We start from the raw sequence: 26,167 nt of genomic DNA, 5'->3' as shown, positions 1-26,167 counted from the left end.
TTTCATTGCCATATACGAACGTACTTCTTCAAGATGACCCAAAAAATAATGAAGCATCTTTGCCCAAAAAAAAAAAAATAACTGAAAACACAGGCCGAAAGGAAATAAGAAATACTTCGAGGAATAAAGCGAAAGTAAAACAGCGACCAGTTTTTGTGTTTTTTTGTGGCTGCAGGGCTGCTGCAGCTGAAAGAGCGGTTCGAACTCCGATTCGCAGTAACTCAAAATGATGTCATGCTGCGGGTTGCCAAAAAAAACCCGGCCAGACTTTAGTGTTATTTTTTTTTTTTCCGTTTTTGGTGGACCCGAATTTGCTGTATCTGTATCAATAAAATGGCTTCGTCTCGTGCAGAATAAAGAGACCGTGCGGCAAATGCAAAAGTAACCGGACGACTTGGGCCCAGCCCAGTTAAGTTCACATTCAGTTCAACTTTCAGCTTCCACGCCAACACTCTGTGGCACAGTTGTTTTTTTATTTTTTTATTTGTCGTCGTGGTTTATGCCGCTCAAGACCCTGATCGCTGCATATAACTAGCCGTAATGCCGTTTATTTATTTCATTTTAAAAGTCCCTGTCAGCGGCACAGCTCCAGGTTCGGTTGCAGTTGCACTCGCCTTAGCCTCGAGTTAAGCCTTTAAATTTATGACTCATATTAGTTGCAGACTCCGACGCCGGAAAAAAAACCAACACGGAAACTTTTTAAACTGCAATTTGCAACAATTTCTGCCGCAACTGTAAAGCAGTCTTAGCCAAAAAAAAAAAAAAAATTGCAAAACTGGCATCAAGAAGGCGAGCTTGCTGGGGCGCAACGAAGTTTTATTACACTCTCCAAAAACAGCAGGAAAATGGGTTGAGTTGTGAGCTTCACGGTTTACAAAATCTAGTTCAGGTTTCGTTCGCCTAACCGCCGAGTAGGAAAAGCCAAGTTAGATGAATTAAGTGACTAGGAAACACATAAACCAGCCATAACAATTGCTGATCTGAGGTTTGGGAGGGCACTGTTCTTGGCAAGGTTTACAAATTTTAGGATACAGCTTTATTAAGCCATTAAGGATTTTTTTTACATCATCATTTTAGAAAGTCCCAATAAATGCCGAATGGAGTTCTGGAGAAGCATGCCCATTCTTTCATTCTTTTCCAGGCCCCACAGGCAAGTAGAGTATGCTAAAGGCCTGTATGCAAAACCAAGCCATCAGCTCGATCCCAAGTTGTGCGGCCAATTAACGGAATGTCTGCTCCGATATCGCTACCGTAATTTAACTTTCAAATGCAGCCCGCAAGAGCAGTTAAATCGGAAAACCCGTTGGAGCCTGGCAGCTCCACTGGTACATATAGTGTATCCCCATATCAGGGCACTTGAAGTCAGCAGGAGTGGGAGCTACATGGTCTTTTGTCTTTTGCTGCCTTTCTGCGCCCTGTCAGTGAGCTATCTAGCTGGCTAATAACTTCATTTAAATTAATCTGGCCAACAGGAGCAGCACGTAGAGCATGCACACAACCACCACAATTTAAAATTCAATTACCGCTGCATTTGATGTTGCCACCGCAGGCGAGCACAAAGCTATAAACATTTCCCTGTCGCCACCATGTGAGGAGCGCTGGCTCTGTGCCGCACATTGATGCATTGATGCATCCTGTCATTGTCATAGTGCCAGCTCATATCCTGCGGATCGCCACTGGTCGTAAATTGCTAAAACCGCACATGCTAATCAACATGGGTAACCGCAATTATTAAATTACATTTGCGCGGCCTAATCGAATTGGCGAGGGGTCTTGGTAGTCGGTATATGTATGTGACCAGTGCTCCCAGGTAAATGATATGATATGACCAACAGTAGCCACTACTAATTTGGCTTGACAGTCTGTTCTCGCCAGCTAAAAGGGGCGTAACTATCGGTATTTGATTCGTCTCCGGAACGAGGAGGCTGGATGATTGTCGGTGCGCAAAGGAAGCTTTAACCAAGTGTGGACACTTTGATGGCACCCAGGTGATGATCAGATTGAGGAAGAAATACTCTGATCTAATCACCCATGTAATGCTATTTACCAGCTTGTTGAGACCTTAAGCATCTCAATAAGATGATTATCTTTCATTGGTTCTCAGAATATTGAAGCGTAGAAGTGGTTAATCCCTAAAAACTGTGTACTAGTTCATACATGAATCTGAACACATTTTGGCTTTAAGTGAGCTTTGCATCCCGGATATATTAGCACTCCCAACTTCTCTACACAATTTCACCATCAATTTGCCATCCACCGAGTTGTCGGTTATGGCCAAAAGTATATGCCATGACTCAACTCAACAACGCCTCGAAGGTCGACAGCTGGCGACACTTTGGTTGTGGTGCGAGTCTCTCAACGCCGACGAGGAACATATTTGGCTTTGATGGTGCGTGGGCTTTACAACTCAGTTGGCTTGATTAAAATGTAGTGTGGCCTGGCCGACGCCAATTGGCTTATTACCCATGATCCAAGCTAAGACTGGCAAAACAGACCCGGTTTGCATGCGGTTCTAACAAATGCCAGTTACCAGTTGGCAACAAACATCGCGCAGAGGCGTTTTGAAATGACCGTGGGCGGGGACATGGGAGGCCTTCAACTGCGTCGACTTCTGAGTCCCACACACAAAGAGCTTTTGTAATTAAAAGCTGAGCTGTTTTCACACTCAAATGGTGCGTTGATTGATATTCCCGGCTAATTGCCACAGGCTTGGCTCCAAGTTGTTCCGACTCGGACCATCCCAAGGCACTTCCTTAATGGTCACTTACACCAAATGTCAAGTTCAAGTGGCGGCCCTTGGTTAAAAAAAAAAAAAGATAAGATGGGAGCCGTGTACAATGAGGCATTTGATTGATGTGAGCCCCTCTTGCCGGTCATAATCGTCATGAGGATGAGCATGATGTTGGTGATGGTGGTGCGTCAGCAAGAAAATCGAGGTAGTTCTTTGACTTCTTCGAGTTGCCGGTGCCAAGATCCAAGTTTCAGGCAATAGAAGTGGATTAGGACCGTGGAAAGTACGTGACAAAAGCCCTCGTCGCCTGTAATCTTGCTCACTCAGAACAGAACGAACAGCAGTCGAGTCAAGTTCGTGGTCGCAGTCTTTCGTTTGGCCGACTGCAGCTAATTGGTGAGCAAAACAGCGAACAAGAGCAATAATGTACCGCAGACAACAAATAACAACGTGTAATGAACGCAGCTTACAGTTTTTTTCCAGCGATTTTTTCTCTTATTTTCCTCTCCACCACTCCGACATACATGAATGAAAACTAAAGTAAATTGGCCCCCAGTCGTTGGAGTCATCGTCGTTGTTGTCGGTTCGGGACATGAACATCAAGGTGGTCGTGGCCGCTGTCGACTTCAGACAAAATGCAACTACAGAAAAAATGAAAATAAAAGGAAGAAATATATATATATATATATATATAGTATAAATGCGGCTATATGTATACAGACAATAAATTGTTAAATAGCCGCAGACGCAGAATGGGCCGGGGCACGGCTTAAAAATTTATGCCATTTTAAAGCGAGAAATGAAACACGCCCCAAGTGCATTACAATAAATTATAGAAATATGAGTACGGCAAAAAGTCTCGAAACAGCAACGGAAATCGAGCAGCGGGACGCTCTTTTGGGCCATGATCGCCGCCATCTCTATTATAAAGCAATTAATGCCGGCAATGCTGATTTTAATAATTCATAAAAGCGAAGAGAAATGAGCGCATAATTAGGACACCCGGGTGGCCCCACAGATTCTTTCGTCTTCTCGGACTCCCCCTGCAGCATGAGCACGACTTTGGACAGGGCTCATTAAAAATGGCCTGCTAAAAATAGCAGCAAACATTTCTGCGCAGCAGAGTGGAGTTGTCCTGCGCCATCCTCACATATTTTCATATTAATTATCGTGGCCACTTGTACAGCTGTCCGAGTGCAACCTGCTGCTCCACTCGAAACCCCAATCCCAGCACTAGCTCCAACTTCAACTCCAGCTCTAAGTATTCTCCAGGGGCAGATGCAAAGCACGATGCGATGCCCCTGTGCAGATTTTGCCGATTGCCCGCCATTGACTTTTAGCGATAATTAACACCTAGGTACTAAACCAAATTGCAACCGCAGCTTCGGCGTCTGCCAGATGCGACAAAAGACAAAAACTGGCCAACTCAAAAGGTACTGGGTATGGTAGTGTATTGGACGTTCCTTGTGGACATTTTTAATGGCTGGCTTTTTACATTTATTTTATTGCAGGCAGGCAAACTGGACCTTTGCTTATTGATTTGCATTTTTACAAGACTTCTTGTTTGCGGCACTGTTGTCGCTTTTTATGTCTAGATTTAGTTATTTTCGTATATTTAAATCGCTTGTAGTTGGGATGCTTCAAGGTTCCCTCCTTGTAACCAGCCACTGGATCAGAAGTACAGGCGGCGATAATTTAAACAGGAATGCTGCGACCAGGATTAGTTGGAAATATCTCTTTGAAGTCGAGTCATAAATTAAAGCCAACTAAATAAATCAAGATGAAGTGGGGATATACAAAGTAGCCTTAACTTGTGGGGTGGAAATATATTATGGGATAATACACCGCAGTTCTGCAAATTCATTCGTAATGACTGGAAAGAAACCACAATTTCTCGAAGAAAAAAGGTTGAAATGGAAACGGAAGAATAAGAAAATGCTGTCTCGAATCTATAGAGTTGATGATAGCGTGATGACACTATTTCCTAACTTTTTTCCCCGACAGATCTTGCTCTCGTCCCACTTTATTATTAAAAGATTTTCGACCATTTTTAGCTGAATAAATCCATCGAATCTTCCGCAAGAGTCGGATAAACTAGCAGTTACGAGACGCTCTTTTAAAAAAAAAACCTAGTCACATGCCAAATTTGGCTAAATTGGCAACACTGAATGGCAGCTACCGACCTGTCCGGCCATTTACAATTACCAACGACCATCGACTATCCACCAACCACTATCCGCGGCTCATCCGTCGCGGCATTCCGATTGCGATTCCAGTCACATAGTCGCACATCTCCGCCTGACTCACGCTGGGCCATTGTGGCTCGACTTTGGCCCTTTTGGCCAAGAGCGTTGGGTCCAAATTGTGCAGCGTTAAATTCAATCAATGCATCAAATCCACATGCACTCCATCGCCCACGCGTCCTCCGAAGGAAAAAAATAAAAAAAAAAGAAGCCTCAAGTGGAAATCGCCAATGGACATGGCTTTTCGAGTTGGCCCGCGTTGCAGGAACTGTCGGACGAATCATAAAATTATGCAGAGCACATACCGCACACGCACACACATGGGGCTATTATACAATAGGCAAACACAACCACAACGCATTCGGGCCAAAACCAAAGCGGCAATTGCATAAAACTCTTTTTACGATGCGTGGTTGTCGTCTTTGTCAGTGGTAAGCCCAAAGAAACCATCCACATTCGTTGGCGATGGCTGCACAGAAAGAAACTTTGTGGCCTTGATAAAGATATACAGCTTGCCTAGACTTTTTATATATCAATTTTTTATAAACCTACAGCGGAAGTTGTTGGTATGGTTTTATATGGAATTATGCAGATTTGTTGGGTTTATCCCATTGAATATGAATATTTTTTCGCGGTGCATGAAAATGGCGACGCCGGGTCCGGGCACGTACGCAATGCCAGAGGCAACTAATGCCCAAGTATATATAGTTGTTGTGGCTGTTGTGGTGTTCCTCCTGTTGTTTATTGAAGTGCGCGACTGCGCGTTATGTTTTCCCCTCATTTGTTGTTGCTGTGGGGCGCATTCGCAATTTACAACACAAATAAACATGGCCAAGAAGTGGCAGTGGCAGAAGCAGTCGAAGTGGCAAGTCGGCAACACCGGCCGAGGTTTACTTCCGCCGGATAGCTACGTAAAAATCATATAAATTAGAATGGTAAGAAGCCGAACTTGGAGTGCTGACTCCGAAAACTAAACTAACGAAGAACCAGTCACCTTCCCCGATTATTCAGATTCTTGAATTTACATTATTTCTGGGTATTTCCGTTAGGCACTGCCCTTATATGATTGATTGCTTGCCGGCGTATCCCATACACGGTTCTTCATAGTCATTATGTAACCTCAAGAACCGGCGAGCCGAGGGTGTCCAAGCCAAATCATCGAAGCGTCCGAAAGGTCACCACCACCGGTAATTAGAGTTGACTGACTGGCTTTTATGCATTGAATTAAATCGACTGCAATTTACCTTTCTAATGGCCAGCTCCATTTATGGCCACATGGGGTTTTTCGACTGCAGCAGTCTGTACTGCACTCCACAGATCGTGTGTGTCCATTTATGGTCTGGCCAGCCCAACTCCTGCTTCATCTCGGCCAGACTCTTTCACCCGGCGTAGGCGAAAAGTGTGCACTTTGGAAAGCCATCAAAGGCGCCACGGGCTCCGTCGATTGGAGGTCAGGACTGCATGCCACGAAAACACACAAAAACTAACAAAAATCCACAAAAAAAAAAACGGGCACATGTGGGCCGTGGTCGCTACGCTGTACACTCCAAGAAAGTGTGTCAGTTTGGAATCAGTGCAGCAGGCACTGTAATTGGAAATGGGAAAAATATATTACAGATTATCTGAACTTTTATGGCTGCCATTTATTCAATTTGTTTAATAGGCTCGGCATAGCAAAAGCTGCAATGCTTTGCTCACGTTGTGCAATTTTATATTATGAACAAATTTCTTGGTAATCCAATTGGTAGTGTAAGCGAATTCGAACGGAATTACTGAATCGACTTTATTGGTAGGGTATTATTTTTGAGATGTCAAAATAAAACCTGATTAAATTACATTCACCTTTTCATGGATTTATTTTATTACCGCTTTGCAAAAACACTTACAAGTAAGTGGAATGGATGGGTAATCATTTGCGAAAGCCAAAATATTGACTCTGACTTGGTGTAATAGAATAACCAGTTTCCACACCTCTTCTCCCATAATAAAGGGCATGTCCTTGGCATATATATGCACTTTGTAGCCGATATTCACCAAAGTGTGGGCCACAATTTACGGCGATCCGGACATTTACGAGGCTCGGCTTAGACACATTGTGCAGCAAAATGTGGCCGCAATCCAGAATCCCCGTCGGAGGCCAGCCTTTTCAATTAAAAACTGGAAATAAATTGCGACCGCAGAGGCGTAAATAAATATTGACATTTATGTTTAGCGAGGTTCCCCGAAGATTGCTTTGCCAATAATGTGGCACAGAGATTCGTAGACTATAAAAAGCCTAATTAACACCTCTGTCCCTCCACCGATCTTCGGATATGCCAATCCTCCTACTCCTACTCCAGCTCCTCACATTTGAGGCATTGAAGGTGCATTAAAGAGTTGCCACCACATCTTTGGGTTAGCGGCTAATTTCTGGGTTAAATGTGGGGGAAAAAAAACGAAAAGAACACCGTCATGGCTGGCAATGAAAGCGAAATTTTTAGAGTCCGCCGAAAGAGTAGTTCTCCAGTCTGGCGAAATAAAAGAACAAAATGGGAGGAAAATAAGAAAACATGCGTCGCCCGGAGTCGACATTCTTTTTAACAAGTTGCCCGCAGAGACCAGAAAAGGGCCTAGAGCTGCAGTTGGAGCCAGTCAAAGTCAAGTTAAATACGCCCGCCGTGCGTCGGGAAGTCGTCGGGAATGGGGGACTGGTCATTTTGGCATGTCCGCTGGGCTCTCTGGGTTCTCTGGGCACCGCGAGTCCAGGCCAGGGCCAAGAAATATCAGAAGATCAAAGGCATTTTAACAGCCAGCGTCCAACGCAAACAATCAACACGGCCCAAAGAGCCAGAAGACAACCAGAAGACCTTAAAGGCCAACATGGGGATGAGGACGAGGAGCAGGAGGATGAGGATGAGGGTCAGCGGAGCGGTAACGTGCCGGCTTAAGGCCCAAAACCTGTGCACTTAGTTGGAGGACACGTACAGGATAAATTAGCAAATATTTGTTTCTTTCTTCTTTTTTTTTTTGTAGCTCTGCAGATGTTTGCCTAGCTGGAGATTTTATTTCTTATTTAAGCAAAAATTGCATTTAAATTGTTTCGTGCTCGGCCAAAGGTCGGCAATGTAACCTTGACATTTCCAGCCGATCATCGCTGGACATTTCTCCCCTTGGCAGCAAATAGAGTCCGCCAATGAGGCCATCGATAATGTCTCAATTATGTCAATGCGACACCAGTGACCAGCTGGACCAACTTGGCCTCCTCTTAGGTGCCATCTCTTAACAAATCGAAACGTATCGACTTGATCTCATTGGGAGCATGTGCATAAACAAAACAGTACACCAGCACACCATAAACAAGGGGACTAGACCAAACTGAAAAAGAAAAGAAAAATAAATAAATACAAAAAAGGGGGGATAAGCCTTATAAAAACAATACATCAGGCATACGGTGCGTAGTGGCTGTAGCTACTACAAATAAGTCGGCGTCTCCAGTTCAGTTCCCCCATTGTGTTGCCACTGGGCAATAAAGAGATTTAGTAGCTCGTACCATCCAGCCATCTAGCCTCCTGCTGCTCCAGCTCCTCCAGAATTCCTCATCCTTTCCCTGGCCAGCCGGGCATGTCCTTCTGAGCGGTCAATGCTTCCAGCTGGACCACTGCCATCGCCACCGCTTGATTTGCATGCTTAACCTTTAAGCTCGTGCGGCATATTAATCTTATCAGAAACTTGTCAACAGTCAGCTAAAGTCAATCGGATCGAGCCGCATCCCTGCTGACAAGATATATACATTGTTCTCGGACATCGCTTGTAATGTCTCACTCGCCTGGTCGCATATATATCAATATATTGTACCATTGAGGTGAAGATCTGCGAAATAAAGGGATAAGATGGAGATTTTGTTTAAAGCTCTTATTTTTCACATGCCCATGCGAAAAACCTACCTTCTTAGAAGTGGATATGTTGCACAAATAGTTTCCAACAGCTCTTGGCAAGCTTATTTACACTCATGATCAATATATATTTATCTCCACCAAAACACGACTATTTCACAAGACTAGAACAGATTGGTAGGATCTTTTATCATCGCTGACAGAAGGACACATCATAAATGTGAGGAATTTATAATGGGTTTTTGTTGCCCAGTCACGCGATGATCTCCGCTTGATGGCTTAGAAACCGACCATCAGGCAGAGCCAAGATCTATAAAAAAATTCCCAAGAAATACGTATAAGTATGTATGCATGAGCCAAACCCCTGCGGATTCCTTGGATCGCACTCTAATGATTTCCTGCTTAGGATACTGGGGCTCACCCATAAACCCAAATATGCTGCCGCTTCCCAAGAGCTGTCCCCCTGCCGTCCAATGATTAATGCGCCGATCCTTGTCCGATGCCGATGAGGCGAGAATGGGAATTATGTATTTGGGTTAATGTTACACCGCAGAGCAGCACGGCTGGCATTGCTTTAATTTTGTTTTAACACAAAAATTGCCAAGTACCAGTATTTATTTGATGTGCGCAATGCTGCGATCGGAGCTGTGACTTCGCCTTGGACGGCAATTTCCTTCCGTCGTGGTGGAGCCGCGCATCTTGATCGCCGGGTTCTCAGGCTGTGGCCAGAAAACTGGAATCCCAGAGAACCGATACCATTGCCGACGACGATGCCAGTGCTGCTGGCCATTTCAAAATCTAACTGTTAACTGCAAAAGTTGAACGTACTAGCAGCATGCAACATTCAACGGCTGCACCCACGGCATCAGCAGCATTAACGGCAGTACACTTGAAAAAATATGTTTTGAGAAGGAAAATTATTTCCTATGAAAAACTAATAATATATATGTTCTTAAATATAAAAGCTTTTGGAAAATGTAGAAAAAGTTTATGTTGTTTCTAAATACTTTTGGAATTAATTATTTTTCTGGAATACATACACACCGAGCCAAATATTCTTACACAAAAATCGATTAAATTGAAGAACTCATACATCACTTTCCTCAGTGTATGCAACTGCATCTGAGCGGGCAGCGAAACGAGTTGAAAGCCGTTTTCCCTGTTTGCCAGCCAGCTCTTGAAAGTGGTTTGTTGTCTAACTGCGTTAGTTGCTGCTTTAAATTGTGCGCCCAAGCAGCTCCAGCGGCGTTTAATGGCTCCAACTGGCGACCGGAGACCTCGGCTTTAACTGGCCACCCCGCCACCGACTTCTGTTTCTGTTTCTGATTCCGAATCGGATTCTTTTTGTTGCTGCAGCGGGTTCTCAGGCGGCGTTGGCTAAATGTCATAGCGGCGGATGCACCGAGCAGATTAATCATTAATCACATGCCCATCTGAGAGTACGAGACTTCCAATATGCGGAAATTACTGGCAGCTAGCTGTAGTATCCATATGCCCCATTCCCACCATCCCCATCACCTGGTGGCCGATCATTTCCGCCGACGAGTTGGGTTCCTTTATTTTGCCTTTATTTTGACACTGGGCCAGCAACGGCAATTACTGGCGGCGGTGCCACCGAAAACCCTCCTCCCTTCCGCCCTGATTTATGAGTTTTTAATGAGCGGCCACTTTACACGAATTCAAGTTAACAAGTGGAGCCGCGTAAGAGGCCAATATCGCAAGTAGTATCGCCGGCAATCGCGCCTTGACATTCGAGTCGTGCGAAATGTCAGATGAAGATGCACCAATGATACGCTCAATGGGCGTTGGAATGCACAATACCCTAACTAAATCTGAAAGAATATGTCCAGTCAAGGGGAGTGTACAATTTTATTTCCATTTTCTCTAACGCTTTTCAAATTAATCATTTAGGGCTGCCACATCGAAAGGGTTGCCAAAGCATGTCGATACCTACAGTTATCGAAACTGAAAAATAATATCTCGGTGTGTAAACACTTGACAAAACGTGACAATTGGCTACGCGCGTCGAAAAAAGAAAAATAGATTACATTGAAATAAATCCCACGATATCTAAAACCAAACGGAAGATGCCCAGCTCCACTTTGACGTCCTCTACTGCTCTTCCGGTGAAGCAACGAAATGGATTTGATCTTGGACTCGAACCGTTGCGGATCTTAGGAGCCTGCAACTGGTCCGGTAAGCTGACCTTTTTGATGCAGTGGAAGGGTTGCGACGAAGCCGGCCTGGTGCCCGCCGAAGTGCTCAACGTTCGGTGCCCCCAAATGGTCATCTCGTTCTACGAGGAGCGTATTGTGTTCACGGATGAGGGCGATGAAGAAGACTTGGAGTCGGACAATGGGTATGAGACCACTCCGAGTCCCAGGAAGAAACGATCACGAAATGCCTAGTCCATAAAACTATTGTGCACCGAAGACATTGCGGTGCAATGTCAATAAAGAGTATTGACTCTTCTGCCACGAGTTTTTCTTCATTTTCTGGTCGCCGTTGTCGCTGGTGATTGATTATGCATTTTCATGCGAACTGGTTGCTGATGCTGCACTTTGTTGGCATGCGGGCAGGTGAATAAGTGAGTTTAGCTCGGCCCAGCCACGCCCTCCGCCTCCTAGACGCAGCTTGATGTTGGAGACAGGCCGGCGGCATTATCTGCCGGGCGCGAAATTATACGTGTATGTATACACCGAGCGAAAAGTCTGTAGGGGTATTTGAAAGTTCATAAAAAAAACAGTTCATAAATGGTGCACTTGCCTCATTAAACTTTTTCCAGTGCACTTAATGCTGTCAGTGACCTTCACATCGGGGCGTTGGAAAACCTGCAATTAGAAAAGAAGGTTAAGCCGCAGGATCAGACTCAGCTCTCAGATTCCATGTTGCAGGCGCCTCAAGATTCACGCAGTCAACTAATACGTACATAAAAAAAAGGGTTAAATTGGTGGCGCACCTTTCTTGCAGCGACATTTTGACATTGAAAAAGTATAATTAATTGAGGGGCCCACCAGCAGGTGGGCGTGGCCAGGGGCAGATTAAATCGATTTATGCAAGATTTATGGCAAAAGCGCACAAGAAAGAGAAGAAGCGAAATAAAATGGGGCGCCGCCTGGCATTTCGAAATCAATCAAAGCCCAATTGCCACTCACATGCAAAGTGCACGAATTAACTTGAAAAATTCCCAACTACTGGATGCAATCGACATCGATGACGCGTCAGCATCCGGTCGCAATCTTTTTGGGTGTGTTCACACTAGCCCTCTACGCTTTTCAGCTGATGCGCGCTGCACAAAGTGTTTGCTTTGCGAGAAACCCATTTTTCAAGCTATCAGCATTTATTTTTAATAAAGATGCCATCATTAATTTTACGTCTGTGTGTTTTGGTGTAGAATGCTGTTTTTTTTTCCTTTTGTTGTTCGGGCGATGGGGCAAAAATGTGTCACTGGCTTCTTTGACTTTGATTTAGTGGCTAGACAGGTTAAAGCGAGATGAGATCATCCCCCAGCGCGGAAAAGAGACGGGGATGGCGTCAGTGACGTTGATAGCGCTGACAGCCGCGGCATCAGAGCGGGATGGCTCGTTTCTCGTTTCTCAGATCTAGAGATTTAACGAATTTTTCGGCCAAGTCTTTTAAAACTCAAGTGATCGGCGGTTGTTTGGCCTTCATTCAAAAATGATTTGACATTGTATAAATATTTTGATAAGATCTACGGACACTCGTGCGTAGATTTGAAGTCAACGGTGCCGTTAGCTTCGGATAGAGTTTTGATTGAAGAGTACCGTAAGTAATAATTTAGCTTAATAACTTAGTTTACTCGCAATTTTGCTTTCAAAAGATGCTTCCTGTTTCATTCCGATTGTTCCAAGGCTTCACTTGTTGCATGCAACACTCCAGCTGTTATCGCACTTTCCTGTGCGTTATCGACCAATTACCATCGCTGCTCAATTAAGCTCGCTGTGCGACTGTCCAATTGTATATAGCGTAAAAACCCGGCAATTACAATTAAAAGCAGAAAGAAAGCCATTAAGAGCATCTGAGATAGCAGTTCCTTCGATTTGCCGTGGCTGCCGATAATTTGGAATTTTGAAATACGTGCTGCAGATGGAGGCGCCGCAGCGTTGCACTTCGTGATTTGCAATCGGTGGAAAAAACAAGAAACCGCATTTGCCACATTTATCACGCACATATATCAGCTTGTCAGCCAAAGGGAGCTGCACAGGAAACCCCAATCCCGGCCAGTTAATCCGAACCCGAACCCACCAAATTACGCTCATTTCGCGGCCACATAAATTTATCGGGCATCAGAGAACACAGTACTTTCCGCAGCCGGGCCACAATAAACATAAGGCCGAGTTGGAAAACTACCAATGGGGGCCCAGCTTTAATTAAGTGATCATGAACATGGGCAAACACAAATGGCCAGGGGCCGCGGACTTGGATCTGGAAACGGCCAAAACAAGATTAGAAGACGCCCGACTGCCTGGGCTTCAAATGTCGTTAGAATGGAACAAATCTCTGCAGACCGAGCCCGGGCCCCAATGCCCTTTATGGCCAAGTCAGCAAACAAGATGCGAAACCCCGACTGCGAGAATAAGCCACTTCCTTCTGCTAACTTGGCCAACTGCAAAGCGCATGTAATTTGGCTTAGAGTGTGTATTTTATTTAAGCGTTTATTAGCTGATAAACCGAAATAGATAAATCGTGGTCCAAAAGGGAAACACAATCCTTGGCCTGCCTTTTACCTTTAGCCCGTTGAAGGCTTTATGGCCAACCCAAGGCGCTTTTTTCCAGTTTTCCCCACTTGCAGATAGATAATGGCAAATACTTTTACACACGTTAAAGCATTCACGCCGGGCTAAGAAAGTTGTTGTTTGTTCACGCCCATCTGCAGTTACAGTGGTCCCTCTATAGGGAGAAATGGCTGATGTTTCTAGAAGTAATTTAAGTTAAACCTAACTACGTAAGCTAAACTAAAAAATCCTATAATCTTATAATCTGTTTAATAACAGCACATTTCTGTATAATCATGCAAATTGTTGTGCTATGAAAACTCAAGTGTGCATTTGTGACCTGCAGACTAGCAACGCCTTCTTCCCAGACACTTCCGCCTATAGCTGTCTTATGTCATAATCACGAATGCCATATAAAGATGCTATCGGACTTCCCACAAAAAATGATTACGTTATCCCAAAAACCCGGGCGTCGCCGGGGGAAAACAGTTTTCTGTCATTCTACCCAATTAACACGCGGAGGGAGTCCATGCCCATTTGATGTTTTTCTCGTTGCCAAGACCAAAGTCTGATGAAAATCAGTCGCCGGGCTAAAAACTCAAAACTGAAAGTGGAAAACGAATGCGTGAGAAAATCGCCAACAGGTAGCGAACAATGAATATTGCGGCCATTAAACATTTTCTGTTTCGCCAAAGGTGTTCGTTCGGGCATTACTATATTTTTTATGCCGGTCCCGTTGTTGGATAAGTTTTTAAAGGGAAAGGCGAAGGAAGCGATAAGCCTGGGACTGGGACTCCAGACTCGTGTTTGCGCATAAATTTCAAGTGTCATTTACCCGACTGGGCATTTGTCTCCGGTCCCTACTTCATTGTTATTTTTTGGCACCTGTTCGAGATGACCAGGCCAATTGTGTTTTGTTTGTGCGTGCCCAACATTTTTAAGTTAATTATTTTTATTTGTTTTACTTTCGGCCAGAGCCGAAAAGCGTCTTATGGCTCAAGTGTTTATTGCCGGGTGGCCTTAATTGTATTTATTTTCTGTTACCCAACATGCTATAATTGATTTTTCAATGGTTATTAATGTGCGATTGTTTCTCTTTGATCTCTTTGCAGCAAAAATGAAAATATTTTTGCCACTAGTCACGTGGATAGTGCTACTACTCTCGAGTGCAGTAAGTAACCCATAAACATCATTTGTTATTAAGCTAATTTGTGTTAAGTTGACGGGCTAAAACCTGAATATCGATGGGATTAGATCAGAGGCAGAGGCCAGCGGCAGTTAGCGCAGGGGTCATAATTAATTTATGGGTTCTCGAGAGAGGCCCAAACAAAAGGCCTTACGCACCGTCGGTGAAAAGAAAAGAAAAATGATTAAATTTACGAGCTGCCACCTCATTATGAAACAAATTTCTGAGCAAATAAGCCAAGAGAGATCACAGAAGTGAAAGAACTCCAATGATTAACAAATGTTATTTTGAAGCGATATAATATATTGTAGAATCCAAACGCGAAGCAGAGGAAACAAATTATAACGATGCTGGAACCTTTGATGACCTAACGGTATTCGAACTGGTCTCATGCAAATGAGCCATAAAAAGAAGTTACTGCAAAATGACTCGGGCATAGCGAGTATACATATATCTGTTTATTAAAACTAACAGCTAGCTGTGAAATCTGCACGAGAGTGAGAGGAAACAATAATGCTGGGCAAACAATTTGGCAGCCAGAGACGAGTTTCAAGCCATACTGAAGAAAACCAGGCTAGAAAGACTGACTAGTAATGATAGGGCCAGCGGAAGAGCAGAATCACACCGTCTGCGGTCAACGACTGGCCGAGGAACCCAGCCAAACGGAGCCAATCGATGGAAGAAAGCCGAGAAAACGTAATGAATAAAAATAGCCGCATTAGCTGTAAAAACGCTTTGATAGTCATCGATTTATGCAGTCGGCGAGAGGCGGGGAAAGGGTGTCCGGTGTGAATGAGGGAACTCCGAGGGGCTTTAAGAAATTGGCCAAGAGAATTCCCTAAGCCGAAAGCCAAGTTCATTGACTCCTCTCTCCCGCTTGTGGTTTTCTTTGCGACACTCTGTCAATGGATCCATGGCGAGATTCATTTACGGATATTTGCTTTCCTTTGTGCGTTGGAACTTGATTTCTGCGAGGCAGTCATAATTCATTTCATTAGCTAGATGGGATCATAATTAATTGTGAACTTCGAGAATGCTGTTTTTTGCAAACAAAAGACTCAGGCAACGAACTTGCCGGTTGACGGCTATTTTGTTGATGTGAGGACAATATTTGCAAATGTTTTGTGCGAACTTAAAACCACTCCCTATTTATAAACAACAAAATGTTTGTAAATTCTCATTAAAAATTCAGTTCAGTTAGGATTGTGTTAAAATGAAAAAGTAAATATATAGCAGAAGCTTGGATTTTCTTTTCCAAACACAGCCAAGTTAATACCCATTGACAGTTATAACGGATGTGCACTTGAGCGTTGACGTGCAACGTCGTCATCTGTCTGCCGTTGTCATTGCGCCTGTTAACAAGCCTGGCAACGAAAAATTGCGCATTGTAGTCGCTGGCATATGCCGCTCAATGTCATGGGAGCTTTTGGCGTTCAGCAGTCGCATCATCATCATCATCATCGTCATTTTCAGTAGGCATCAGAGGTGGCATCAGTTGGATCAGTGTGTAGCATCAGCATCCCCATCGACTGCGCACATCTTCGCTCGCACGCCTTTAATTGTTGCAGCATACTGCGAGTATTGCTGCCTCAGTTGAGTGCATGTGGTGCTCATTGTGCCGCCTGTCAATTGATAAAAGTCGCAGAGTCGGCAGAATCTATTGTTTAGCAAGGCCGTTAGCGTTGCATGGCGTGAAGTGAAGTGAATTGAAGTGAAGTGGGTACAAAGCAATTGAAAAGCCACAGCCACATGGAGTTCTACAAGAGAGCCCACCTCCAGCGTCTTCCTTCCGATAAGAATCTGCCTAAAACAATTCGCGGCTAAACTTGAACTTGACAGAGAGTGCCTCATGTTCACACCTTCCATGGCGGGGTCGTAGAGCAATTTAAGCTGCCTTTTCATGGCCTCCCTGGGCTCATTAGGCGCCCACAAACAATGGCACAGAAAATTGGCCTTACATAAGAAAACTGTGGAAAAAAGCAGCAGAAAAGAACATTCTGCTTAATTGAGACACTGAACTCTGCATTCAATGGCATAAAAAGGAAGAGATTATAAGGAAATTATACAGATGGTATAAATATTTATTGATTTATTGATAGAAAGCCTCAAGTAATCTGCATACAGGAAACTAAAAAGCAATTCAAACGTTTGAAATATAATTGGACAAGATCAATAAAGCAATCGTTCCCGATGGTTCAATCATTAAAATACCAACTTCTAAGAATAAATCATAAACTTTTGTTGCTCAATAGTAATCACTGGAACAGACGTGCATGAACTCTGGGCACTTATTTTGTTATTTATTGAAAAAATCTCAACCAATCTTGTTTTACAAAAATTTAAGCTGCTTCCAAATCTGATCCAACCACTTAATAACTATATTTGAGCGTAGGAAGTCGAACTGAACAGGCTACAAAAATAGAAGTACGTATGTATCACAACGGCAATGCGACAATAGGTGGTACATGTATAGAAACTAGTTTTAATTCATTTTTGCTGGAGCACAAAAAGGTCTTAAGTGACAAACTTGTTTCCCAGCCAGCTCTATCTAATACTGCCAGCAGAAACACAAAAACAAACCAGCCAGTCGCCAGAGTTTCGGCCAAGAAAATATGGCAAGCGGCGAACAACTTTTGTTTTGCTAAAAGTAAAATCAGCCAAGTGTAACAATTAAGTGGCGGCGGAACAACACAGTGTGGTGGAGAATGGACCGGTGTATCTACATATAATACTCGTACCTGTACGATCGGATCGTGCCCATATGGACCACATCGGGTTGAGAAATCTGAAGAAGCGCTGCCGGTGCTACGCCTGCTAAGCTCGCTGTATCTAATTTGAATCTAAATTAGTTTAGCGAGCCAGCTGGGGGAACCCTAAATACTATCATCAACGAAATGAGGTTGCAGCGAAGGTTGGCATTAGGAAAAGGTTTAACCCTTTGTTGGGCGATATGGGAATAGTAACGATTTGTTCTTCTAGAAAATTTGTATATAGATTATTCTGTGCATATAGCAGCATTCACTTTCATATATGGTCTCTAAATGATATCGTATATTTCCTTGTACTTTTCCAAATAATACAAATAAACATTCCGTTTAAATTGGGTTAATAGCAGTGAGTGTAAAGAACCTTTTTGTTTTATTGGCAGTGATTAACTAATTTATTTGTATCGTGTGCTTGCAGGTACATTCACAATATTCACAACAACCGCAACCATTCAAGACGAACTTAAGGGCGAATAGTCGGTTTCGCGGCGAGGTCTTCTACCTGAACCTCGAGAATGGCTACTTTGGCTGCCAAGTCAACGAGTCCACCGAATATTTGCAGCTATTCAACCTATCGAAACTATGCGACGGTACCCAAGATTGCTTCCTGGGTGCCGATGAGTTGAGCAAAGAGCTCAAATGCACAAGTGAGTATCTAAGCGCGAATCGCTTAAAAGCCTAATGGGTTTTGCCTAACCTCGGGTTCGTGTACTTTTACGCAGATGACTGTGATAAGGATGGCACCAAGTGCACACATGGCGCGTGTTTGAACGGCGTCTGCCATTGCAATGACGGCTACGGCGGCTGCAATTGCGTGGACAAAGGTGAGTCTGATTGTGTCTGTTCTGGTCTTAACTTACATAACCGTTAAAATCCCCTGCTAACTCCCCAATTTCTGCTGCCCCCAGATGAGAACGAATGCAAACAGCGGCCGTGCGACGTGTTCGCCCATTGCACAAACACACTGGGCAGCTTCACGTGTACCTGCTTTCCGGGCTATCGAGGCAATGGTTTTCATTGTGAAGGTAAGTTATACACTGAGATATTTGAATGAAGTCTATATATTCAACAAGTGAAATTAGGCAAGGACCTCTTATGACCTCTTTCTCCAATCAAATGGATAGATCAAATTCAATTTTCTAACAAATTCATTGCATTTGGATAACCATTCGTCTGAGCATTTGCTTTATATCAAACGAAAAACTCAACTAGTGATTTTCTCCGTGTAACCTTAGTACACAGCCTCCGTCTTAGTTTCATTGTATTAGTTAGCATAATGACTGACCAGCCAACGAAGCATCGTACAGATGATTGTTGTTTGCCGTTTTGTACTTCCGTCAACGTCTCTTTTTAGCCCAGACTAAAGGCTTTTTGTAGTTTGGCCTAACGGTTTGTGCCATTCCCAGCAAAAAGACGTCTCGAGTGCCCAGCAACCAAAGCTGAAAATGTAACAAAAGACGAGCCAGACAATAATATGAAAGCTTTCGCAGCGAGAATAGAGTTATACTTATCTGCGAGGTAATAATAATGACCGTGTAGCGATTACACTCGAGTGCTTTGTGGCAAGGCTGGAGCGGATTAGAGAGCCACGGGCGGCCAAACTAATCCCAGGCTGAAGCTATCTGGATCTCTTGGCCAAACGAATTCCGAAATATCTCAATCAGTTTCCGTCGATCTGTGCTACAGTTTTAATCCTGGGGTCGGTTCCATTCGCTCGTTAGACTAAGTGCCGAACAGCAGGGGCCCCAAAAGCCAGGAGATAGAACTCAACGTGTGCTGGAGCACCTGTTCCTCCATGTGATAGAGTGTGATTACGACTAGAAGAGTATATGACAGTGAGAAACCGGCTGTAGTAATTGGACGATCGCCTAATGTTACGTAATAAAAACACATTACGGCATCACAAAACCCAAAGAATAACGAATCGAAAACAAGAACAACGGGCGATAGAAGCAATAATAACTACGAAAGTATACAAAGAAGTTATCTCTCCAACCCGACCTCCTCCAACTCATTTTGAACCCATCGCAAGTAGTTCAGTACCAATAGGAGGAGATGATGATGGCGGTGATAATGATGCGGATGGAACCGATGGGGAAACCGAACAATAAAAGCCACAGCATTTGTGGCAATGCTTTCGCGCCATGCAACACACATCGTCGTGGCTGTCTGTTAGACGGGGAATCAGTGTCATGTAATCTGACCCCGTACATGGACACGCCAGAACTTTCAACACTCCCAGTGCAGGAGGAGGATGAAGGTGAACGCTATGCCATGCCACGCCCCACCTGCATTCGATGCAATGCGATAACGAGCGCAAATTTCACAGACACTCTGACATTACCCCGCTAAGTATGAAGACGTTGCCAAGATTCTAGATTACATGTGACGAGTGATGTGGCGGAGCCGGGACGAGCCGGGAGCAGAGTCCCAGTCGCAAAATGGCAAGATCCCAGCCAGCGGCAGGCATGCATAAATTCTGAGCAGCGACGTGTAACGCCGGCATCGCATTTCAGTCGCATTATCTAATTCTTTTCTATAGAACTTTTTCTCGCATATTATTCACGATGGCATGATTGCGCTCGCCATGTTGCATTGGGGACAGGGCCCTTCTCGAGAGACCCAGAACAAACCAAACCAAACCCGAAGCAGCCAGCACTTCCAATTGTCTGTAATCATCTGAATTAGTTTTAAATGCGCTTAGAAAGTTTCACTCGCCATCTGCCCATTTGCGTGGAATAGTTGAGACTTCATCAGGGGCACGCACTCCATTTCCCAAGGCGAATGCTCTTAAATACACAATTCAGTGTACGCAGCACCAGTAGCTGATTGCATAATTCTACATATAAACCATATATATAGTACCATATTGTGCCAGCATGTCTTTTGATAATTGTACTTTTTAATTTGTTTGCATATTCGCAAAATCGAAAGAAATGTGAAGACACTATTTACGATCCCATTGCAAGTAGTAGTGATAATGATAGTCTTAAATCTTCTCGAGCTGGAAAGTCTGGCCGCCATCCTGCAACGCCCAGATTTTCCATGGGACTCGAGGTGTCCTCTGGCGTTATGTAAATCCAGTTTATGCCTGAAGTTCACCAAATAAACTTAGCAACAAATCACACTGCTCTTGGCCTGACAAACCCACTCTTTGCCGGCTTAGAGACACATTTTGCGTGTTGCAGCAGTGGTGTGTTTGGCTACAGGTGGATCTACCTGTTTTCCTGTTTCGCATTTGGCCATTTCTTTTCTTTTTATGCATCTAACGGTGGTTTGTGGCAACACCTGTTTCAGACTCCGTGGCGCATTATTTCATGTTCATAACTCAAACGCGTTCGATGGCGATGGCGATGGCTTCGTTAACGCATCGCAAAAGTCCAGTTATGCAATGACTATTGAAAAATGAAATATACACACGCGGCAAGAGAGAGTGGGTCTGGTTGCACATACATATAGCCATCGATCCTTCTAATGCATTTGTCTCGCAATAAAAATGGAGTGAACCTCTCGAGCCGAGTGCTAAAATTTATTTCCACTTGGCCAGCGCCAAAAGACAACAAGAAGGCGCAAATACAGCAATAAGTTGGATCGACGACTGGTCCGCTCCGGCTTAGCTAGCCAGGCACGTTCACCAACGGCGGCTGCTCCCTTTCGTTTCGCTAACTGGGGCAGATCATTAAAACGGATAAAATAGATTGTGCCCACGTAGCAACGCCGTCGTCACAATCTCAGCCCGGGGTTTGGTATACGAGGCGGTAGCGTTGTCGGCGCTTAATGCCGCCTGTCCTCAAAAGCCCCAAACGGCACTGCCTCCATCTCCAACTGCTGCTCCGACAACTGCTCCATCTCCATCTCCATTGCCGCCTCCTGATCCCGCTCCCATGCCGAAACCAAAGCCAAAAACCGACACCAACTTCAAACTGCCGACTTGGGCCGGGCGACGCACCAGTTGGAGATCAGCGTCAGTTGATAAGCGTTGCCAGTTTTTTGTTTAAGTTTTTTTAATACCCTTCAAGGAGGGTATTAGGGTTTCAACAAGAATGAGCTTAATACTTTTGACCATGAGTACAAAAGTACCCTAGTTAGAGATTATAAAGTCAGATACCTTAAACCTATCTATTGATTAAATATGATAATGCTATGGAAAGTGTATCTATAATTTGAATTAGTTGTTAGAGTAATCCCAAAATCGGCATACAAAGTTGGCCTGTTCCTTGGTTGTTTTTGGTTTACTGTGGCTCCTTATTTTAGGCCTCTTTGTAGTGCATTTTTTTTTTTTGTTTTGCCAGGTACTTTGCACTTTTTGCATATCAAAATGGCAGCAATTAATTCTCATGTCGAAGCCGGCGCTGATAAGGCATGAAAATGGCTTTAAGCGTCGGCATTGACACGCCTAATTATACGCGCGTGTGTTGCCACATTTACGCACAAATGAGGGGCGGCTCCCTGGAGGAAAGCCACCCATGGCTTTGGATTTCGGATTTACCAGTGGCCCGCATCCGGATCCGGCTGACTTCACTTGCGGCCCAACCTTGATCTTAGAGTATACTTAGTGGCATGGAAAGACTTGGCACATAATTGCCTAGCAAATTGTTAACTAATTTGCGTTTTCTTTATAACTATCTATGTTATGATTATTGTGTTTGTTTTTGCTCGAGTTCAAGTTCAACTTAGTTGTAGACACTTTTGGCTCTCTAGGTTGGCTTATTGTTATTTATTCGAGCTGCTAATCAACATTGCCCGGCGGTGGAGCATGAAAGTCATGTCCGCTCGTAAATTTTATCTCATCTATATGGCACGAATGTCATAATTCAAAATGTTTTGCACACAAATGCAACAAATGCAGCGAATGCTAATTAGTCCCACAATTACACAATTTATTAGATAGACGCCAACCGGACCAGACTGCTGCCCATGTATATAGATTAGGTTTAGTTTTGTGTCTGATTGATAATTTGTTTTAATTGGAACAGTGCTGCACTTTGATTGGCCAGCAAACAGTTGAGTATTATTTATAATTTTTCTGCAGACAAGAAGTGTGGAACCCATATCAGGCGAAACAGAAATTAAGTTAGAAGTTTCTTTCAAATCCAATGCAAAGAAATAGATAGATATAATAATGTTCTAAGCATTTCCCCCATTCTGCATTCGTGCGTGTGTATGGTTTTAATGACCAGATCACTGCCTTTTAAAATGCTACTTGGAACTTGAAGCAAGTCTCGTTCTGACGATTATGGTTAGCATTTAGACGAGAACTGGAAACCCAAGAAGACGACCCTGCTTAAGGCAGCCAACGAGAATTATGTCAGCATCATTTCAGGCAATCATTCGGCTTAATCACATCGAGTCACGCATATTTGATTGCTTTTAAAGCGGTCAAATCCGATGGCTAGAACACCTACTGAAAAGAGAGCTTTGCCAAAAAGTGATTCTGATTTTGCGAAAGCTGAAAAAACTTAATCTGAGTGGAAGCTAAATTAGATCCACACATCCCAGTCGAGATTCGAGATTCACGGTTTAACGGGCTGTGAGAATATCATTCGTGGCAGGAGATGCAATGGGCGTGCTAAGTTCATTAGACAGCCTTTGGTCAATGGCCCGATATGCCTGGATGCGAGATCCCTGGCCTGCTGTCGTCTTGCAGTCGGATTGCATAAAGTAATTAAACTGACATTGAAACTTAGAGGAACACAGAACGCTTCCTGCTTCTGGAAGAGGACTCCTGGTTTGGACTGCCATTTGGAGGAGACCATGAGTGGCATGGGACCAAGTCGAGTCGACGAGGATGATGACATTGAGTAATCAGTGTTTGCAATTGCAACACACAGCGCGGCGATGTCGGGGGCAAACATGGAATGCTGTCATATCAGTCGGTTGTTAAGAGCAAATACCAGTTTCGTCCCCGTCGCAGCCGAGTGATGATCCTCTTAATTTATAAGCTAAAAACTAGTAATTATAACTGAACGGCCGACTCGTTCTGCTTGTAATTATAAGGCTCGCCCGCTCGCCCTTTTTTCTCCCTTTTTCCCACTCTAGGATCCTTGTCTTTGGCTTTTGCCAACTTTTGTACTTATGTCATATTAGCTATAAATGTACAACTCTTGCCTGTTCGCCGGCCCAATGATTAATGGGCCCAGATTGCGCTGGAGCGGCTGCCCATGCCCATAATTCCGCCTGCCCTCTGGTTTTGTTCCCCCTCCCCACCATCCTACTATTCCATCCAGCCGAATTGCCGCTCCATTGGCTACGACCGTCTGCGATATTGAATTCTCAATGCGCTGCGCGCTATTGGAGCAGAAAGTTTTGATCGCCAGCTCATCCTAAGCCAGTCTTCCGGCTGAGTTGAGCTTTGGATTTGGATCCAGACCCAGGGAATGCGGCTGAGCTGAGCTGGGCTTAGCTGAAAGGTTAGATGGGTTGCCGACTGCCGGCTTATGCAATTCGAGAATTCTTGTGAATGTATTAAACTTAATGCCGATATGGCGGCTACTTATTCAAAAAGGTCTTGTAGGTAGATTATTCTATAGGAATATTATTACTATGGCTGAGGCTTGCCCATTATTAGTTTTTTTTTTCAGTTTTGTATGGAATATATATGTTACATATTTAAAGATGTGCTGCAGTGCTTACACCTTCTGTATTCTTCAGAGTATAGAAGAAAAGAAAGAATTTAAGAATTCCTCAATAAAGAGATGTATTTCACTTGAAAATTCCAAACGAAAATGGTTCGTTCCATTAACATTGACCACACAGCCAATTGGCATGCAAAGCGTATGCAACTGGTGCATCCTGTGCTGTGACATTGCAACCAGTGGCTGCCACGCCGCTGAAACGACACTGAAATGTCATGCGTAACATGCAAATCTCGGATGCATTCACTGCAGTTCTAGCTACAGCAGTGAATCCAACTCCAAGTGCGGCTGCAAAGCGAGCAAAGCGCATTGAAGCGGCAAAATGCGTAGAGCTCTAGAATGAGGCTGAGATTGCTGTCTGTCCGACTGTCGGTGGGGGGTAACTACACTTGGAGAAGCAATAGAGCCAGAAATGTAGGATTTGATAGGATAAAACAAATCTTAAATATGTATATAGAATCATAACTTGGAAAAACATACTTTGGATTTAAAAACTAGGTTTCCAAATACTAAACGTTTTTTCCCTAAACATTTCATTATAAAGCCCCTAGTGATCAAACTTTCACTTGAGTGTATGCTCGGAGGTGGAGATAAATGGTCTGCGTTCGGATTTTAATTACTTGTCATTTGTTGCGTGGCACATTCGATTAATCAAAGCTCCGCTCTCCTTCCCCCGTAGACATTGACGAATGCCAAGATCCCGCGATAGCAGCGCGATGCGTGGAGAACGCCGAGTGCTGCAACCTGCCGGCGCACTTCCTCTGCAAGTGCAAGGATGGATACGAGGGCGACGGCGAAGTTCTGTGCACGGATGTGGACGAGTGTCGCAATCCGGAGAACTGCGGTCCCAACGCTCTGTGCACCAACACGCCGGGCAATTACACATGCTCCTGCCCGGACGGCTATGTGGGCAACAATCCGTATCGGGAGGGATGCCAGGATGTGGACGAGTGCTCGTACCCGAATGTCTGCGGACCCGGTGCCATATGTACGAATCTCGAGGGCAGTTATCGCTGCGACTGCCCGCCGGGATACGACGGCGATGGACGCTCGGAGTCCGGTTGCGTGGATCAGGATGAGTGCGCACGGACGCCCTGCGGCCGGAACGCGGATTGTTTGAACACGGACGGCAGCTTCCGCTGCTTGTGTCCGGACGGCTACAGTGGTGATCCCATGAACGGCTGCGAGGGTAAGTGGAGTAGCTAGAGATTATGCAAATTAATATAAGCTCATTGTTCCATTTTGGTTATTTTTTGCACTTTTGTTTTTTGAACTTGAATTGGCGGCACCTTCAACATACGAACAAACACCTACACACACATAATTATTATTACTATAATCGTACATTAATGCACCGCAACATGCAACATTAATACAACAATTAATGCCTAACGCCGGCAGATGTCGATGAATGCGCCACTAACAATCCATGCGGTTTGGGTGCTGAATGCGTGAACCTGGGCGGTAGCTTCCAGTGCCGCTGTCCCTCCGGCTTTGTGTTGGAGCACGATCCGCACGCGGATCAGTTGCCCCAGCCGCTGAACACCCAACAATTGGGCTACGGGCCGGGGGCGACGGACATTGCGCCCTATCAAAGGACCTCCGGCGCCGGTCTGGCATGCCTGGACATCGATGAGTGCAATCAGCCGGATGGAGTGGCCAAGTGCGGCACCAATGCCAAGTGCATTAACTTTCCCGGCTCATACCGCTGCCTGTGTCCGAGTGGATTCCAAGGACAGGGCTATTTGCACTGCGAGAGTTAGTATCCTGCCTGCTTTTTGCCTTTGCCTGGGTTCTATAAACAGTGCTTTAAAATTTCGAGAAAATAGGATCCTGTTAAGCAGGCCATATATTTTAAAGACAGTAACTTAGTTTTTGAAATGGTAATATTAACATATATTCCTTGAACGATTTTATTAAATTCCTATCTAAAACGTATCTTAAGTTCATGCAAATCCTGCTGTTTATAGAGCCCATGCGTTTGAGTAGTTTACAATGA

The 26,167-nt window shown here is 44.3% G+C and overlaps 2 protein-coding genes and 1 long non-coding RNA gene across 18 annotated transcripts in view; all 3 read left to right on the top strand.

Moving 5' to 3' along the window:
- Positions 1–26,167, top strand: part of dpy (dumpy) — a 136,839-nt gene that overhangs the window by 25,264 nt on the left and 85,408 nt on the right. For 13 of the 16 annotated variants that reach the window (NM_001258947.3, NM_001273110.1, NM_001273109.1 and 10 more), the window contains 6 exons: positions 14,695–14,753; positions 17,952–18,180; positions 18,256–18,357; positions 18,442–18,558; positions 24,848–25,357; positions 25,570–25,926. In NM_001258947.3, coding sequence (NP_001245876.1) covers positions 14,700–14,753; positions 17,952–18,180; positions 18,256–18,357; positions 18,442–18,558; positions 24,848–25,357; positions 25,570–25,926 — 1,369 coding nt within the window. In that variant the 5' untranslated portion in view covers positions 14,695–14,699. The remainder of the gene's footprint in view (positions 1–14,694; positions 14,754–17,951; positions 18,181–18,255; positions 18,358–18,441; positions 18,559–24,847; positions 25,358–25,569; positions 25,927–26,167) is intronic. The other 3 variants (NM_001273108.1, NM_001258950.1, NM_001273104.1) reach the window with 1 other exon arrangement.
- On the top strand, positions 6,069–6,787 carry lncRNA:CR43716 (long non-coding RNA:CR43716). Its single transcript, NR_073720.1, has 2 exons — positions 6,069–6,161; positions 6,234–6,787. It is a non-coding gene; the product is annotated as a long non-coding RNA:CR43716 (long non-coding RNA).
- On the top strand, positions 10,819–11,318 carry HP6 (Heterochromatin protein 6). The gene has a single exon (NM_134998.3). The coding sequence runs from the start codon at positions 10,934–10,936 to the stop codon at positions 11,252–11,254; it is 321 nt and encodes a 106-aa protein (NP_608842.1). The 5' UTR covers positions 10,819–10,933; the 3' UTR covers positions 11,255–11,318.

Source organism: Drosophila melanogaster, chromosome 2L (assembly GCF_000001215.4).
Source record: "Drosophila melanogaster chromosome 2L".
NCBI lineage: Eukaryota > Metazoa > Arthropoda > Insecta > Diptera > Drosophilidae > Drosophila > Drosophila melanogaster.
Note: the sequence above shows the minus strand (reverse complement) of the source record. Positions and strands in the feature narration are given on the sequence as shown.

What these genes read in the sequence shown, in the direction of transcription:
- HP6 (NM_134998.3), top strand. Translation starts at nt 10,934, where the DNA reads ATGCCCAGCTCCACTTTGACGTCCTCTACTGCTCTTCCGGTGAAGCAA.